Raw genomic sequence first — 19,135 nt, forward strand, 5'->3', positions numbered from 1 at the left:
TGCGGGCTGAGTCACCAGAGGAGCTCACTGAATCTCCCTCTCCTCAAAGCCTGATCAGACGTGCATGTGTAGACACTGAGGGGTTCTTCCCTGTCTCCTTATCATCAGGTGTGTTGTGCTTCCTTCAAATGCATTTAGAATCTGAAAAAGGGGCAAAGGGAGACATCTGCCCCTCAATACCCACCAAAAGACCAGCTACCTAGATGGTACTGGCCTTTGGTGTGACTCCCGCTGAGTAGCACACGCACCTGGGAGTTAACTCCAGCTTAGTCTCACTTCTCAGTCAGATACTCTTGCCAAGGGGAGAGGGCACAGAATTAAGGACAACTCCACCTGCCACAGGAACACACCCATTTTATGACTGACACTTGCTGCAACAGCAACTCACACATAGTCCACCACTTCAATAATGAAGCACCCACGCCCACGAACATTTCCTCCTCTGGGTATGTCTGGATCAAACACTTCTGTGGAGGTATGGCCATTCTCTAAGCAACACTCACATCACAAAGAGTGCTACTGAAGGCTCTAGGCCAAGCCACCAGGTTAGCTCAACCTACACACTGCTGGGCACACCCTCTGAAGCTTTGTTTGGAACTCTTCATAGCCACGGGATCGGTAGATCCAATGCTGTTTTAAGCAAATCTAAGGGTTTCTACATTTTGTCATCTGGGCCAGGCCTTTAGCTAATATTTTGGATAATGGATCAAATACTATTCCAAGTCATCTTAAGGTCACATTCCCTCCAAATAGATACCTAAGGGTCAGTTTTTTTGCATATGATGGCAATTAATATGGGAACTTGTGATTTTCCTTTCATAATAATCTTTCAAATTTGCTAATTGTAGAGGAAAACTGTACCTATTTCTGGGCTCCATTTATATGTTTCTATATGACATAACTTCTGAGCTTCTGTTGACAGACAAACCAGTGTCTCCAGGTAGCAGGGTGGGCTATGCTGTTCTTTAAATGTTATGTCATGCTTCTTCAGGGACTCAGATATAGAAAACTTGTTCAGGGCAAATTCGTTCTCTCCCTCTTTTCTGTTCCTAGAAGGACTGACTGAAGGATTTCTAAAGAGTTCTACATTAGCGACTCTGTAATTCCCTTAGAGGGGAGGAGCCGTTTGAAAAGCAAAAGATGGAGCAGGGACCCTACACAGAAGACCCTTTGAGATAAGAATTGAACCAGAAGAAGAAATGTACTCAGGAGCAAAAAATGCTTTTTATATCAACTGGCAATTAGGGAAACCTCATTCACTGATAAAGAGAGCAGAGCATGACCTCCTACGCTGAGTTTGGCTTTCTGAGCACGTGTCACATTGTTTGAGTGAGTTTAGAGTACGCCTCCTGCCCCCTGATCTAGTTTCTGTCATGTGTCCTGTGCTGCTGCTAGGCAGCCAGGTGCTCAAGGGCACAGGTGCTGAGCCACCTGCTCAACACACAGGACAGGTCCTGCTGCTGACATCCCTGGGATTCTCAGTGAGGGAAGGCCTGCCCACATGGGCAGCAGGTACCTCCTGGAACAAATGGCTGAAGAAGGAAAAAGAGAATATGAAGATGAGATTAATGAGTGAATGAGGATGAAGTTCTTACCCGGTGGTGGTATGCCCGGGAGGCCGGGCACACCTGGCGGAAGATGGTGGGGTGGAGGCCCCCCAGGGTGAAGTGGCTGCATGCTGCCCATGCTAACAAGGCCATCAACTGGGCCCTGCAAAGGTGGAAGGCCTGGCGGATAGCCACCCATCATGCCTTGAAGGACACAACAAATTTCAGACATGCATCATTAACATGCAACATGAACTAAGTAATAACAACCCCCCCCATGCACTAGTAATGAATAAAGCACCCTTAGTATTGCATGATATAACGGCAATTAGTGCAATTATTTTGTTGCAATAATGAACAAAATATAAAGTTACAAATATGAAATACATTTCTGGATGAATTAGTACTTAGTACATTATTATTTGTAGTTATTTTCCCTGTGATAAATACACTGCATGTTTTCAGTTAAATAATAATAAAGAGGAGTTCCAGTAACAGCCTTCCCAAGGTCATGATTATTGCAAGGTGTTCAGACACCCGTTCTGCCTATTGCGATTCTACTGAAGAGTATAAACCCCATCATTCCACTATGCCCACACTCATATGCCTATCACGGGTACACATGAGGGGAAACTGGAATGGAGGAAAATGAGGCGCACAGCCCTGATCACAAAGCATGGTTCTCCAGCATGGGGGAGGTGGCAAGACTTTTTCAAGACTTCTATGTCCATTCCTCCTCCCTTGTAGCCCCACCACTGCTGGTAAGAATGGATCATGCTTGAGCTTGAGCTGGGGAACAGCTAAGAGTCATCACAATGAATGATGTTTCATCTTTAGATCTCAAAACATGATAAAATAAAGATAAAACCTAACTCCCCAACCCCACCCCGGCCGCCAGCCAACCTAAGCCCAGGTCACTCAGTAGCCTGCACGCAGATCTTAGGAGGAATGGCTGGAGAATCAGGCTCTGTTGACATGAGAAAAGGCCAATTGTCATCATTGTCCCCAAGCACACAAATGTCCTCACAAAGACCTTCAGTTAACAGGGAATATTTTAAATGAGGTAGAGAATTTCTGTGAACAGAGGTTTTTATTCCTTTATTTTCAAAGTGCATCTTCACAACAGAAAATACTTCCTGCTGGCTAGGGAAGAATTTCAAAAAACAAGTATTTTTGGCAAAAAGAGTGAAAGGAAGAAGATAATTTCAGAATGTCAAAGACTCATCTATCAAAAGAACTTTAAAGCCATATGACATTTTTTTAAGCAAGGAAAACAACTTGATTTTTCTGGGATTTGAAATGATCACAATGAACAAAACACAAGGCTCCCCAAGAAATGCAATCACCTTTGGTCACAGCTTCTTGCACAAAGGGAGGGGTTGAGGAATTGGTGCAAAACCTCATTTTTATATAATACTCTTTGTAGAGGGGTTCTGGAAACAGTGGAAGACTCCCAGTTCTAAGAATTTTACTCTTTGACTTTCCCTGAAGAATTGTTTGAAAGGTATTTATTTATAGAAGTTTAGTCTTTTGAAGCTATAAAATTACTGAAAGTTCTGAGATTGATTCAGCTTGCCTCATTGGTCATATCTAAGCTGACTAAGAAACTTACAATTACACAAACCAATAAAACGAATTTTAAATAATAATCACCTCTGTACATAAAATAGGATTATCAGTTTCATTTTCTTAAAATGAGAGTTCAGAGATAAAAACTACTTTTGAACAGACACCATCATCTTAAACATGAGGAGATCCAATGCTACCAAACTGTCTTTTAACCATACCACCAGACAGAGCTTTTAGGGATAAGTAGGTGGGAATTCAAGAATGTTAGGAGGCTTTGCTTTCAATTACAAAAGCCCATCTGAACGCAGCCTGCACGGGCTGTGGTTGAAGAAATTATTAAGAATCGAAAGACATGACACTTGTCTTCATTAAACTGTACTTTGGCATTTATTATCCCAGTCACATGTGTTCAAATGAGCTTCAATGCTTGTAAGCAAAGCTGGTCTCAGACAGCAACAAGGCTAAGACTTAGGCCCTATGCAACCTGTAAACCCATAAGAAATCACCCTCTTAAGCTGCAAAGTCCCCATTGTGGACCAAAGACTGGTTACTGTAGAGAATGCTTGCCCTGCACTCCCACAGCCCAGAAGTCTGGGCAGCAAAAGGTTTAATAATGGAGCAGGGGCTTTCTGGAAGGGGGCCACCCTCCTCACCCATCAGAGCTCTGTGATGTTATTCCCCAACAGGGAGCTAAAATGCTGCAGCTGCTGTTTTTCAATGTTTTTAGCTGTTTGAATTCGTTTTGTTAATGTGTCCCTGGGCTTTTTAGTCAAGGGCACAGTGCTATAATATCACACATCAAATAGAACAAAAGAGAATGTCAATGAGGGAATTCTAACTTTCAAAGTCCCCATGTTCAAGGTCTGATTTCTAAAAACCTCTGGCACCCCATTAACCAAAATGGGCCATGGAATAGAGCAGGCGATTATGAGATTTGTTAGATCAACATCAGTTACACTGAAAGTACTGAAAGCCATGATTCAGATGTGCTTTGGCGAGTGCAACTGCTGAGTTCAGCGATAGTGCATTTGAGAACTTGCCATCACAAAAGGTAGGAGCAACAATGGAAAAGTTATCCTATGCTACTCTGCCTTAAAAAGCAAAAAAAAAAAAAAAAAAAAAAAAGCGAAAACAAAAACAGCATCCCAATGAGCCTGTCTTGAGCAACACTATCTTGGACTCCCTGAAAAAAGAGGTCAGACTGCTTGCTTAAGAAGAAACACAGCTTGAATGGACCTCACCAGGCTTAGAAAGATCACGGAGGGACCCGAGAAGTGGTCTGCAGGCTTCTCATTTGAGACACATCAGACAAGAATATTCAAGAATAGCCAAATTTGCTATGGCTACCAGAACCAGAGACAACACACACAAGCAAACCACATTCATCTTTTCTTTTCTTTTTTTAAAAATATGTGACTGGGATACTAACAGAAAATGCAGTTTAATGTAATTAAATAGAAAAGCATTACAGAGTGGGCACAATGAATTGATTAAGGACTTTGTATTCTACTTAGCAGTCATGCACATTGGTGACCAAGAAAGGATTTACAATTCATTGTCAAAAATCCTTTTAAATGGTCAGTCTTTTAAGGATGGCTGCAGCAGAACAAGGCAAACTGAATACTGGAATGAGATGGGAGAATCATCACCACCTAAAGACTAGTTTTGTGTTTTCTCTTGGGAGTCCCTCCAGAACAGAATTCAGGGTCTGTTTATATTTTCTGCTGTAGAACTCTATCAAGAGCAGTCTGCAGTGGAGAATATCGCCAGACCATGCCCACAGCCAGGGAAGAGCTGCTCCCTACCAATTCCCAGGATTGGGTCCAGGGCCCATTTCTGGGGCAGAGGGGAGGCATTGCCCATAAGGGAAAGGCGATATAAGGACAACATGGATGACTTCAAACTTTGAATCGGTCATGAGAAAAGCCTAGAGACTGTGGCTTACTCCTTGTTGGAGGAAAAAAAAAAATGAAGGAATTTCTTAAAGTGGAAAAAAATGGTCTTAGCTCCTGTTTTTACCTGCAACAGGTGTCAACTGCTGATTGAGCATCCCCATTGGTGTTGGTGGTGGCACCACCCCCATGAGAGCCCCCACAGGGGTGCCTGCTCGGGGAGAAGCACTCGGCTGCTGTTGCTGTGCTGCTCGCTCTCTCTCCTGCTGCTCAGCAACTTTAGCTGCCCGCTCTGTAAAGGCATTTCAGATTTTCAATTCTGTTTTTAACCCAGGAATTCAAAATACCATCCATTGCATTCAACAGGACTAGTAAAAACACAGGCAACAGTTCTGTCTCAATGGAAGGAACAGTAGATGACTAGTCTCAACACAGGAGGAGTCGGGCCGATTTCACTTGGTAACCTAGAGTCCAGCTTTCCTATCCCATCTTGAGAACTGGTCTGCAAAGATTTCAAGAATGTTAAGACTGCAACACACATTCAGAAAGCACAGATTTATTTAAAAACGTCACCAGCATAACCAACGTGGTTAATCTCACAAGGCACCCTGAAGATGAGAAGCGCTACCATTATTCTAGTATTAATAGCATTACAAATTATTTATAATTTCAACATGAAGCAATTCCATGGCCCATTGTAATTTTTGGCACAACTGTTACTTACTATATTTTCCTGATTCCTGGCACCCAATTTTACTAAGATTTGAGGACTCTTGTCATTAGTCTCATGAGGTTTAGCAGCTGAAGAAAATTAACTCTGTAAGGGAAAAGTAGCTTACTGCCTCCTCCACAAGGTTTTAGGGAAAATAAACACTAATTTGTACATTCTAATGAAGCAAAGAGGTCATGTTTAATAAACCCCAAGGGAAAAAAATGCATGATACTCCAGGCTACAGTCATCAGAAGCAGGGAATAATATATATACACATATGAAGCACTGGACAATGTACTGACAGAACCAGGTTTCCTGAAGCTGAGTTCAATACTGACCATAAATCATACTAAATCAGCAAAAGTTCCAGAATTCATACTTATTTCATCCAAAATGCAAGAGGAGCATTAGCTTGTGCCAGTTCTGGGCTGTGGAACATCCCTGCTACACCCCTCACTCCTTTGAGCTACTCTTTCTGCTTTTCCATCCATAGCCAGTGGCCCCAACAATCACATTCCCAGTCTTTTTGGGAGCTAGCAGGCTGGACCCTTACTAGAGAACTCTAGAAATGTGCATTACCAAAGCTCCCACAATACAGGGTTTATTTTGCTTCACCGTTCATAAATAGGAACTCCTCTCCACTCTTCACATGGGCAAACTGAGACTGGAGACAGGTAGTGACTTGTCCAAGGATACAGACAGAACCAGCAATCTGCGGCCCTGATTCCTGGTATCAAACTCCAACTGCCACACATTAACCCTCCAACAAGGAATTCAAAAGGCTACTGCTGGCTGATGTAAGGAAGGGGAAAACAGCTCAAGGTCACATGGCTTTAAAGAGCATCGAGAAGCAACGGCTCCAGTCCTCCTTTGTGTGAGAATGTGAAAGTCAACCAAGTCAAAGCTTCCTCGGCTGTGATAGTGTTACCTGCAGAGACTTGTCATCACTCACTACACTGTCCCAGTTTACAGATCCTCTGTACAATGAGCGTGAGGGACAAAGGCCATTTTAACAACCTATTTCCTTGAACTAGCAGTAAAAAAAAAACCACTGATGACCTAGACCCCCACATTAAGTTCTCATATTTTCATTACACAAATGACACAGTAAAATGGGAGAGCAAAAAAATGAAGTTGAAAAAAGAAAATTTCAGGCCTGTGGATGGAATATTGGACTGGCTACCTGTTGGTTCTTCTTGGGCTGTCTTAGAAAAGAGAATTATTAAATGAAGTCAGCCAAACTCCAAACTTTGGGTTTTGAATTCAATGGGTCTGAACACCAAAAGTTCAGATTTTGCGTCTCAGGGAGACACTGCTGAGTCATATAGCTCCTCTAAGTTCTCACTGAAATTTCAGATTCCCCTTTGAATTTGGAAGAATTTCTCAGAAGCCATCATTTCTCCTTCTCTTCAGTTCTGCTCCGGCATTTTTACTTTTACATCATCTCCAGACACATTTCTCGCTCTTGTTCACACTCTGAATAAGCAGCCATGCAGTACTGGCTTCATTTGTCCTGGACCAGGCTTTACAGCCATGTGAGCTTCATTTCTAACACTTCTCCAAGTGAGTGATATATCTGGTCTTAACTTCCACTAAGGTTAGAAATACCAAAGCTCTCCAAAGTTCTAGCTTCTTATAGAACTGACTATGGTTTCTCAAAGAATGTTCTGTGAAATATTAGTTCTTTGGGATATTGGCAGGTATTACATGAATACCTGATCAAGTTTCAGAAAACGCCAGGTGAAACAAGTAGGTTATTTACTATAGGTTTAAAGACTTTCATATGGCAATATGCACTGTTAAGTTTCTAAGAGAGAAAGTTTTTGGAGTGCTTCTTAAACTGGTTTTGCCACAAATGTTTTCTGAATGAACATCTTGTAGGACTAGGGTTCTGCAGAAGATCCTTGAGGAAGCCTGTCAGATAATTTTATAATAATAAATCAACTATAATAAATGAAAGGAATAAACTATTTTTTTAAAAAAAGGAGTTTCTTTGGAAACTCCATAAACTGTAATAAAGGAGGCAGCCTTGATAACTAATTTGTTTATGCTTACTGGATTTGGACCTGGCCAAGAAGAGTAATGGTGATCACTATGGTCAATCAAGAGAGGGCTTTAAACTGGCAAAGTGAAGCATTATATACAATTCCAAATGGAAAAAAATACAGCTCTAAGGGCAACAGTCCTGCCTAATCTAATGTTTATTACTCATTTCTTTATTAAAGTCATGCCTGACATTAAAAAACCCAAAACCAAAAATCTCTCTTAAGTATTTGTCCTTAATGGCTAAGAACCACCAAATCCTTGAATGATAGCTCATAGCCCCAAATGATTTAATTAAAGAGTAAAAGGAAAATGAAGGCAGTTGAGCTTTATCAAAGAGAACCCAAGTACCTTAAAAGTAGCTATGAATGCAGCACAGGCCAGGACTGGCCTAGGAAACCAAGCGCTTCAGCCAAGCCTCAGCCTGGAGTTTATACACATGGCTTATCGAGAGCCGTAATAGAAGATCACTGATTTTGAAAGCCCCATTTCAGATGAATTTTAACCAAAATTATATTTAACATCCTTGTACAATCATTCCCCAGCTGAACACATGTGTGCTTACAGGACTTAATGAAAGAAAAAAAATCATGCAATTTTTAATAGCTAAATATTTGTTTGAGAAATTTGGGGGAAAAAAAAAAACCACACCAGGATCAGAGGCCAAGTCAGAGGCAGCACTTCCTCAGTCAGGACAAGGCTGACACTTAAACTGCTGGATGGGAGCCATTTGAGACAGTCCCCAACACAAAGTTCACGTGCAAGTGGTAAGAACAAGAGATTCAACCTGTCTATGCACGTGCATTGCTGAAAACACCCACTTGCTTAGAAAGCTCAGACAGTTGTGCCTACGCTCTATTTACCTTCATATTCTGCTTTCTTGGCTGTCTCAAGGTTTCTCCATTCTGTCCCCACCAGTCGGCTGAGCTCCCCAAAAGAGTAGTCTGGGTGCTGGGCCTTAATCACAGCTCTCATCTCACTGCTGAACAGGATGTAGCCACTCATGTTGATTTTCCGTTTGGAGCCTTCCTTCTTTGCACTGCCTTTGGCAGACTTTGGGGTAGACTGTAAGACAGAAAGCTCTTATAGCGCATCAGAACATTGCATCTGGTCAATTGATAAAGGTTTCTGGAAGCCAGGAACATGCGACTCAACAGCTACTGTTTTATAGACATGTTCAGTTTATAGCTGGCCATTTTCGTGTTCAAAACACAGCTCTTCCTTGCCTCTTACCATATACGAAAAATCAAAGTTTCACTGAATTCCATGACTGCAGTCTATAATAGTGACCTCACAATCAAGTCTTCAGAAAATTCTAAATGAAAAAAAAATACCAATAGGGATCACCTTAACCGAAAGATGAGATCCTAAAGAAAGAGAGACTAAAAAGGTATAAGCAATAAAAGATAGAGTAACAGAATGATGCAGTTCCTCATTGCTTTCCTTCAATACAAGGCAAGAAGAGCTTTCTAACTAAACCTGCCACTAAAACCAGCTGTCTGTGAAATTAAAAAAAAAAGATATTAAATTTTAAGTTATTAGTGGCATCGAGAAAAAAAAAAACAACCTGTTCCTTCCTGTAGCATTCTAGGTTGAAGCTCCCAAAATATAGGGGCTGGATGTCTCCTCCCTTTTGGGTTTGAATTTGCTACAAACCAGAGCTGGAAATAAGACAAGTAACAGGAACTTGTCACCTTCACCTGTGGGGGTGTGTAGGGCATGAGATCCAGCTCACTGGCCAGGGGAGTCTGAAGTTGAGGTAGAGAAGGAGGCTCAATGACCTCACTATCCTCTTCTCCCATCTCTTCAATATCATCATCTCCACCTTCTAACTCAGCAAATTTAGCTTCTAGCAACTGGATCTTCTTTTCCAATAAAGGTGAGGGCTCCTTCTGAGGAACAGTCGGTTTTCTAAAAGAAGTGACATAAAAACAAATAAATAAAATGAAATCACCTAACACTACTCCAGGATTGATCAGAAAGCAATGTTCTGCCTTAATATCTAGAAGCAACGTCCTGCAATCTGCAATGTCTATTCTAAGTCAGCAAGGGAAAGAATTAAAACATATATTTATAGTCACACCTACTTACAGATGCTTGTTTTTAAGGGATTCTGCTGAATACCCACAAAAGCACTGGGTGCAAAGTTAAGATCTAGTTGCCAATATATAGTGAAAAGAATTTTCGTAGTCTACAGAACTGTGCAACCTCTTAATAGACAGGCTATGAACCAGAACCAAAGATTTCTGCCTCCATATTATAATTACTGAAGTCTACGCCAAGAGGACTGTTACACCAGTTATCACATCTCAGCAGATTATGAGGATTTTCCTTTAACTGAATGAATTAATATTTTCTATTTGAAATGTCGACTGCTCTGGTTTTAGACCTAATAAAAAACACAACCAAAAAACCCACCCTGGACTATGCTATTATGATATCAATTTTACTATTAGGAGCTGAAGTGATCTTTCTTCCTTAGTTTTTCAAGTTTACCTGAAGTAATAAATTTCATCATCTACCACTTTAGCAGAGAGTGAAAACCTCTTCAGTCCCTTGAATTTCTTCATCTGCTTGTCACTTTCATTGTAGCGGCTCTCACAAAGCAGAATGTCATTTTCTGGAATTTCAGTTGGCCTGCAGGAGAGGAAGTCCTTGAATGACAATACAGCACACTTTCCTGAAAGAGAAAATTGGAAAGAAATTAAAGAACTAAACTGTGGTCATAGCTAACAGTTATTTTAAATTTGTATTATTTTTGAATTAATATATCCACATGATTCAAGTTAGAAGATTTAAAGGGTATACACAGGTGTAAGAATAGATATGTAGGTCAATGGAACAGAATTAAAAGTCTAAAAATAAACCCACACAACTGAGTTTTTACGGGTAACTGATTTTCGACAAGGGTGCCAAGACAATTCAATGGGGGAAAGAATAGTCTCTTTAACCAGTAGTGCTGGAACAACTGGATTTCCGCATGCAAAAGAATGGAGCTGGAAGCCTACCATATACCATATACACAAATTAATTCAAAATGGATCAAAGACCTTAATGTAAGAGCTACAACTATAAAACTCTTAGAGGAAAAACATAGGTGTAAACCTTCGTGACCCTCTATTAGGCGATGGTTCCATAAATGTGACATCAAAATCACAAACAACCAAAGAAAATAAAGATAAACTGGACTTCACCAAATTTAAAAACTTCTGTTTTTCAAAGGACACAAAGTGGAAGGACAACACATAGAACAGCAGAATATATTTGCAAATTATATCTCTGGTAAGAATCTAATATCCAGAATATATAAAGAACTCCTACAACTCTGCAATAACAAGACAACTAAAAAAATAGGCAAAGGATCTGAACAGACATTTCCCCAAAGAAGATACACAGATGGCCAATAAGCTCATGAAAAGATGCTCACATCATTACTCACTAGGGAAATACAAATCAAAACTGAAATGAAATACCACTTCACATTCATTGGGATGGCTATTATAAAGGGAAAAAAGCCAAACAAACTAACAAAACCTCCAGAAAGTAACAAGTGTTGGTAAAGATGTGGAGAAATTGGAATCTGGTGGTAATGTAAAATGGTACAGCTGCTGTGGAAAACAGTTTGGCAGTTTCTCAAAAAGTTGAACAGAGTTGATCCAGCAATTCTACTTCTAGGTAAATATCCAAAAGAACTGAAAGCAGGGACTCAAACAGATACTCATACACCAATGTTCATAGCAGCATTATACACAATTGGCCAAAAGGTAGAAACCACCCGAATGTCCATCAACAGATGAATGAATAAATAAAATGTTATATATACATATAATAAAATACTATTCAGCCTTAAAAAGGAATAAAATTCTGATACATGCTACACTATGGATGAACCTTGAGAATTTTTTACTTATGCTAAGTAATATAAGTCAGACACAAAAGGACAAATTTTGCATGATTCCACTTATACAAGGTACCCAGAATAGGCAAAATTCATAGAGAAATAAAGTAAAACAGTGCTTACCAGGGGCTGGGAGAGGCGGAAATGGGTAGTTATTGCTTAATGGGTACACAGTTTCTATTTCGGGTGATGAAAAGTTCTCGATGTGTTCTAGTGAGGGTTGTACAATACTGTCTATGGATTTAATGTCACTGAATTGTCCAGTTAAAAATGGTTAAAATGTTGCACATTATGTTACGTATATTTTACCACACATACAAACTTACAAATGGTAGCATATCACTTATATTGTTTTACACCTAAATTTTGCTCCAAAATAATATATCTTGAGGATCACTGCTGGTATTAATATATTTATTCAACTAGCTCCCTACTGATGGATATTTAGGTTGTTTCCAAATTTTTGCTCTCCTACTGAAGCAAAACAATGTTGACATAAATAATTTAAGACATATATTGGACTTCCCTGGTGGTGCAGTGGTTAGGAATCTGCCTGCCAATGCTGGGGACACGGGTTCGAGCCCTGGTCCAGGAAGATCCCACGTACCGCAGAGGAATTAAGCCTGTGTGCCACAACTACTGAGCCTGTGCTCTAGAGCCCACGAGCCACAACTACTGATCCTGCGTGCCACAACTACTGAAGCCCACGCGCCTAGAGCCTGTACTCCGCAACAAGAGAAGCCACTGCAATGAGAAGCCCGCGCACCACAACGAAGAGTAGCCCCCACCCGATGCAACTCGAGAAAGACCACACGCAGCAACGAAGACCCAACGCAGCCTCCCCCCCAAAAAAGACACATATCAATTTGCACATGGATGAATACATTTGAGGAATAAATTTCTAGAAGTACAAAACCTGGGTCAAAGGGTATGTACACTTTAATTTTTATAGGTATTATCAAATTACCTTCCACAGAGGTTATGCTAATTCATAAACCCACCACAAAGTGGGCAAATGCCACTTCCCTGTATTCTTGTTTGTTTGTTTTTGCGGTATGTGGGCCTCTCACTGTTGTGGCCTCTCCCGTTGTGGAGCACAGGCTCCAGACACGCAGGCTCAGCGGCCATGGTTCACGGGCCCAGCCGCTCCGCAGCACGTGGGATCTTCCCAGACCGGGGCACGAACCCGTGTCCCCTGCATCGGCAGGCGGACTCTCAACCACTGCGCCACCAGGGAAGCCCCACTTCCTTGTATTCTTATCAACTAGTAAACATATGAATTCTTGACAATTTGATAGGTAATTAAAAAAAAAAAGCAGCATCTGGGTAATTTTAATTTGCATTTCTCTACTGGCTTAAGTTCGTATTTTCTTTTAAGAACCACTGATAAACTTCTCTCTGCTCTCTCTTAATCTTTGCCCATTTTCCTATTGGATGCTGATCTTTTTTTCTAATTGTTTATAGGAACTCTTCATATATGAGGGAAATTTGACCTTTTTCTATGATATACATTGCAAACATCTTCCCAAAGTTGTCATCTGTCTTTACTTCTGCCAAACATTTTAAACTTTTATATAGTTGGATTTATCCATCTTTCTTATATGAGTTCTGGGTTTTATGTTAAAGGTTATAAAAATTTCTTTCCCATCACTTCTGTTGGTATCTTTGCTACTTCATTTTAGGTTCATTTAAGCCTGTGATTTATCTGGGAATTTATTCTGAAGTTGACATGAGAGATGGATACAATTTTACTTTTTCCAAATGGCTACCTAATTTCCAAATATTACTTAGAGAAAAATCCATCTTTTCCCACTTACCTGGGATGTCACTTTTATCACAAATTAAATTATATTTGAGTCTACTGCTAAAGTTTCTATTCTGTTCAAATAATCTGTTTATTCATATAAATAATTTAAATTATTATAGTGTTATGATGTTTTAGTATCTGTAAGGATAGACACTCTCCCCTTCACCATGCTTTTCAGAATTTTCCTGATTTTTGTTTCTTTTTTGACATGATGTTAAAAAATCAGTTTATTTAGTCCCAACTTTCTCACAGAAAATTCCCATTGGTATGTCTATTGGGATCACATTAAAGATTAATTCAGGGAGAATGAACATCTCTATGATGTTGAAAATTCTTATTCAAGCACATGTTATGCTCTGAAATTTGTTCAAGCATTCCACCGATTGACTGATTGATTGATTGATTGGGTGTGTTGGGTCTTTGATGCTGCGCGCGGGCTTCCTCTAGTTGCGGTGAGCAGGGGCTACTCTTCGTTGCAGTGCGCAGGCTTCTCATTGCGGTGGCTTCTCTTATTGTGGAGCACAGGATCTAGGTGCACAGGCTTCAGAAGTTGTGGCTCACGGGCTCTAGAACGCAGGCTCAGTATTTGTGGTGCATGGCTTTAGTTGCTCTGCAGCATGTGGGATCTCCCTGGACCAGGGCTCGAACCCATGTCCCCTACATTGGCAGGCGGATTCTTAACCACTGTGTCACCAGGGAAGCCCAAGCATTCCCTTTTAAATGCATTAAAAGTAGCACTAAAAAACTTTCTTTATACAACTGTGGCAATACCTTGTTAAATTTATCCTAAGGTAATTCTATCTTTTTATTATTATTTAATCTTCTTTTTTACAGTGCATTTTTAAAAATTAATTAATTAATATTTTGGCTGCCTTGGGTCTTTGTTGCTGCGCGCGGGCTTTCTCTAGTTGCAGCAAGTGGGGGCTACTCTTTGTTGCGGTGCACGGGCTTCTCATTGAGGTGGCTTCTCTTGTTAAAGAGCACGGGTTCTAGGCACGTGGGTTTCAGTAGTTGTGGCACGTGGGCTCAGTAGCTGTGGCTCACGGGCTCTAGAGCACAGGCTCAGTAGTTGTGTCATACGGGCTTAGCTGCTCTGCGGCATGTGGGATCTTCCTGGACCAGAGCTCGAACCCGTGTCCCCTGCATTGGCAGGCGGATTCCTAACCACTGCACCACTAGGGAAGTCCTATTATTTAATCTTTTAAGGCAATTAGTTTGTTATTAATTTTATATTCAACCATCTTACTTCTCTTATTATGTGCCATGGCTTCTTGGTTGAGTCTCTTGAATTTTCATCTCCTTAATTTCCTTATTTGAAATGTCTGTTTCTTACTTCTATCTGCACTGGCTAGTACCTTCAGAACAACGTTAAACATGAGTGACAAGAACATTCCTATTTTGCTCTTGACCTTAACAGGAGTGTTCATAGCTAACAACTTACTAAACATTTACAAGCAAAACATGTAAAAACAGGCCAGAAACACTTTATAACTTTTTTTTTTTTTTTTGCGGTACACGGGCCTCTCACTGTTGCTCCGGACGCGCAGGCTCAGCGGCCATGGCTCACGGGCCCAGCCGCTCCGCGGCACGTGGGATCTTCCCGGACCAGGGCACGAACCCGCATCCCCTGCATCGGCAGGTGGACTCTCAACCACTGCGCCACCAGGGAAGCCCATAACTCTTTTTTTTTTTTTGGCCGCACTGTGGCTTACAGGATCTTAGTTCCCTGACCAGGGATCAAACCAGTGCCCCTGTAGTAGAAGCGTGGCGTCTTAACCGCTGAAGCACCAGGGAAGTCCCCATATTACAAGCTTAAAATAGTTATAATTATTATCACTGCCTTGGATTTACACAGCACTTTACTTACATAATCCAAAGGCTTTTCAATCCGGAGAAGGTACAGTTAGTATTTTCCATACTTCAGAGAGTAAAAATAAGAGATTTGGAAGAGGTAAAAATTCTGCTCACAGCTAAAGAGTAAAAATGACTGGTGGCCTTGGAATGGACGTATTGTCCCTGTCCTGACTTGGGGTTCCCACCAGGCCCTCAAAAGATAGGGAAAAGACAAGAGTTTAGGAAGCTTCATTTACTAATGGATAAAAAATCTGTAAAAACCTGCTGGATTTCGACTGGAACTGCAATGAATCTATACATCAATTTGGGAAGAACTGACATCTTTATAATACTGAGTCCTTCAGCTATAAACATGACGGATCACTTCATTTATTTAGGTCTTCTTTAATTTCTCTTGATAATTTCCTGACGGTTTTTTTTTAGCATGTGTATGTGTGAGTCTTATATATCTTTTAAAAGATTTATTCCTAGATATTTAATGTAAATTGAATATTTAAAAATTTTAGTTTTCTAACTGCTCAGTGACGGTAAATAGAAATAGAGATGATGTTGATATTTTCACTAATTCTAACAATTTATCTGAACATTTCTTGGATTTTCTTTGTACCTTTGCAAAAATTGATAATTTTATTTTTCCTTTCTAATCTTTAAAAACTTTTTATTTTTCTTGCCTTACTAAGAATAGTTTTTCAATTAAGGAATCATTAAAAAAAATCTACTCTGAAGAAAACAGAACTTGCAATAAATTAGGAACTGGCATGTTTGAGGAGCTGAGGTTCCTGGAGATTTTATCACTCAAGTGGCCTAAGGGTAAAGGTACTCTCTGCCAGGTGAGGCCATGTTCATTCCCAAAAGCAACTCCTTGGTGGCCATTTGATTACCATTCAAGTTAGTGAGGACAACTCTTAACAGAAACTGAACAAATAACATATATATAATAGTTAGGAAAACAGTACTATTTCCTAAGTGAAATAGGCCCACCAGGTCTATATCGTAGAAGATGAAAAAATTACACCTAATTATCCTTAAAACTTTTGTTTCAGAGAGACAAAAATGAGATTCTACAGTGTGTATACTAAACACAATGAAATTATAAATCCTCTAGGCTTAAGTTTAAACACTTTAAATTATTAGTCTACAAAAACAAATTAATTTAAAAAAAGATCTGCCTCCTTGCATTTAAGTCAATATAAAATATAACGAAGAAACACTTTTCTCCCATGGGGAGGGAGGATACAGAAATCCACAAGCTGGGATGAAAAGCCAGTTTGTGACCACTAGATGCATTTTCTTTAGGGGTTTATCTCAAGATGAACATCTCACTGTTGTCCTGTTGTCCTGCCTAGTATTATTGGCACCCCCTTTCACTCTCAAAAGTGTCCCAGTTGGCTGTAAACCAACCAACAATCCAAATACCAGTACAGAAGTATAAACGAGAAGACCTAAGTTTCAGTTCTGGTCCATTTCTTGGACAGTAACATGACCTTTCTGAGAATATCAGCATCTTTTACACAGGGTTATGGTTTGAAATAAATGAAATCCTAGATTTAAAAAAAAACTAGTTTATAAACTACAGAATGCAACACATTCTAACAGGCAACTGTAAAAAGGAATTACTTCAAGTGATGTCAGTGAAAATGGCAGTTGGGGAATCCACGTGTTCCTTCACAGAAACACTAAGAAAAGCTAGCAAAAACTGTGAGAATCAACATTATTGGAATCCTGGAAAACAGCTAAAAGTTTACAGCAACCAAATGAATCCTTACTTAAGGAAAAAAGTGACTGAAAGCCAGCAGGAGAGCATTGTGGCATTTTAATCTACCTCATCCATCCCCCCACCCCCCAACTCTTATTCTTTGGGGAATAAGAGTTTTGAAAAGCTTCCACATAGTCCTGAAAATCTAGAAAGCCATGCACATGCCATGGGCAGGGTGCATGCTCAGCCAAGACCTGAGAAGGCCCTAAGCTCTCACCTTTAGCTGACTATCAAGCCCTGCACGAGCAGGTAGCAAAGGCAAAGGCAGAGTTGTACACTTTTGCACTGAGTTTTGTGCTCCAACAAAGATGCAGTATGCTTGCAAAGACAAACTTTTGAGCTCCAACAAAGATGCAGTATGCAATTGCAAAGACTGGGAATTTTGGTTTTTTTTTTTTCTTTTTTTTTTTGCGGTACGCGGGCCTCTCACTGTTGCAGCCTCTCCCGTTGCGGAGCACAGGCTCCGGACGCACAGGCCCAGCAGCCATGGCTCATGGGCCCAGCCGCTCCACAGCATGTGGGATCTTCCCTGACCGGGGCACGAACCCGCATCCCCTGCGTCGGCAGGCGGACTCTCAACCACTGCGCCACCAGGGAAGCCCTTTTGGGTTTTTTTGATCCAAGCATTTAAGAAAATCCTGTTAAGTCACTAGCTGACCACAAAGCTAGCAGAACAGAGACTTCAGTGATAGCATAAAGAACACAGTCTTTAAACTAGCTTAGAAAAGTCACTAAACAAGCAACGACAACCCACAATAAGCAATAACAACAAAACTTGAGGAGGGGGGAGAATCTGATTTCTAGAGTTATCACATCATAATATTCAAAATATAGTTTCAACATCCAGTTTTCAACAAAAAAATTATGAGGCATGCATGAGACAAGTAAGCGTGGCTTATTCACAGGATTAGAAAGAAATGAACAGAAACTGTCCCTGAGGAAGCTCAGACACTGAACTTACTAGACAAAGAATTTAAATCAACTGTCTTCAATATACCCAAAGAGCTAAAGGAAACCATGGACAAAGAACTAAAAGAAACCAGAATGATGTCTCACCAAATAGAGAATATCAATAGACAGAAAATGTAAACACTAAATAGATATTCTGAAGCTGAAAAGTATAATAACTGAATTGAAAAATTCATTAGAGGAACTTCCCCAGTGGTCCAGTGGCTACGACTCTGTGCTCCCAATGCAGAGGGCCCGGGCTCAATCTCTAGTCAGGGAACTGGATCCCACCTGCTGCAACTAGGAGTTCACATGCCACAACTAAAGATCCTGCATGCTGCAACTAAGGATCCTACAGGCCTCAACTGAAGATCCCACATGCTGCAACTAAGACCCATCACAGACAAATAAATAAATAAATATGGAAAAAAAAGAAAAATTCATTAGAAGGGTTCAACAGATGATCTGAACACACAGAAGAATCAATGAACTTGAAGACAGGTCGATTAAAATGAAAAGTCTGAGGAAAAGAAAGAAAAAAGAATACAGAAAAATGAACAATATCTTAGAGACCTGTGGCACACCATTAAGCATAACCAACATAGGCATAATAGGAGTCCTGGAAGGAGAAGAGAAAGAGAAAGGGGCAGAAAAAATATGTGAAGAAACAGTGGCCAAAAACTTCCCAAATTTGATGAAAGACATGAAAGAAAAAAACTGCCAATGGAGGATTCTATATCCAGCAAAAGCAGCCTTCAAAAATGGAGGAATCAAGACATTTCCAGATAAACAAAAGATGAGGGAGATTGTTGCTACCCGACCTGTCCTACAAGAAATGCTAAAGGTTCTTTAGGCTGAAATGAAAGGACATTAGACAATAACTTGAAGTCATACAAAGAAATAAAAACCACTAGTAAAGGTAACTACATAGGTAAATATAAAAGACAATATTATATTTTTGGTTTGTAAATCCTCTTTTTCACCTATATGATTTTAAAGACAAATACACAAAGCAATAATTATCAATCTATGATAATGGGCACACAAAGTATAAAGAGGTAATTTCTTACAATAATACAAAGGGGGAGGGATGGAGCTATAGAGGAACA

At 40.2% G+C, this 19,135-nt stretch overlaps 1 protein-coding gene across 12 annotated transcripts in view; it reads right to left on the minus strand.

Annotated features, from left to right (window-relative positions):
• Window positions 1–19,135, minus strand: part of PBRM1 (polybromo 1) — a 104,980-nt gene that overhangs the window by 6,637 nt on the left and 79,208 nt on the right. For 8 of the 12 annotated variants that reach the window (XM_060111578.1, XM_060111577.1, XM_060111576.1 and 5 more), the window contains 4 exons: window positions 10,260–10,443; window positions 9,464–9,674; window positions 8,627–8,828; window positions 5,136–5,300 (listed from right to left, as the gene is read on the minus strand). In XM_060111578.1, the coding sequence (XP_059967561.1) occupies window positions 5,136–5,300; window positions 8,627–8,828; window positions 9,464–9,674; window positions 10,260–10,443 (762 nt within the window). The remainder of the gene's footprint in view (window positions 1–5,135; window positions 5,301–8,626; window positions 8,829–9,463; window positions 9,675–10,259; window positions 10,444–19,135) is intronic. The other 4 variants (XM_060111585.1, XM_060111582.1, XM_060111584.1 and 1 more) reach the window with 1 other exon arrangement.

Source organism: Mesoplodon densirostris, chromosome 10 (assembly GCF_025265405.1).
Source record: "Mesoplodon densirostris isolate mMesDen1 chromosome 10, mMesDen1 primary haplotype, whole genome shotgun sequence".
Classification (NCBI taxonomy): domain Eukaryota; kingdom Metazoa; phylum Chordata; class Mammalia; order Artiodactyla; family Ziphiidae; genus Mesoplodon; species Mesoplodon densirostris.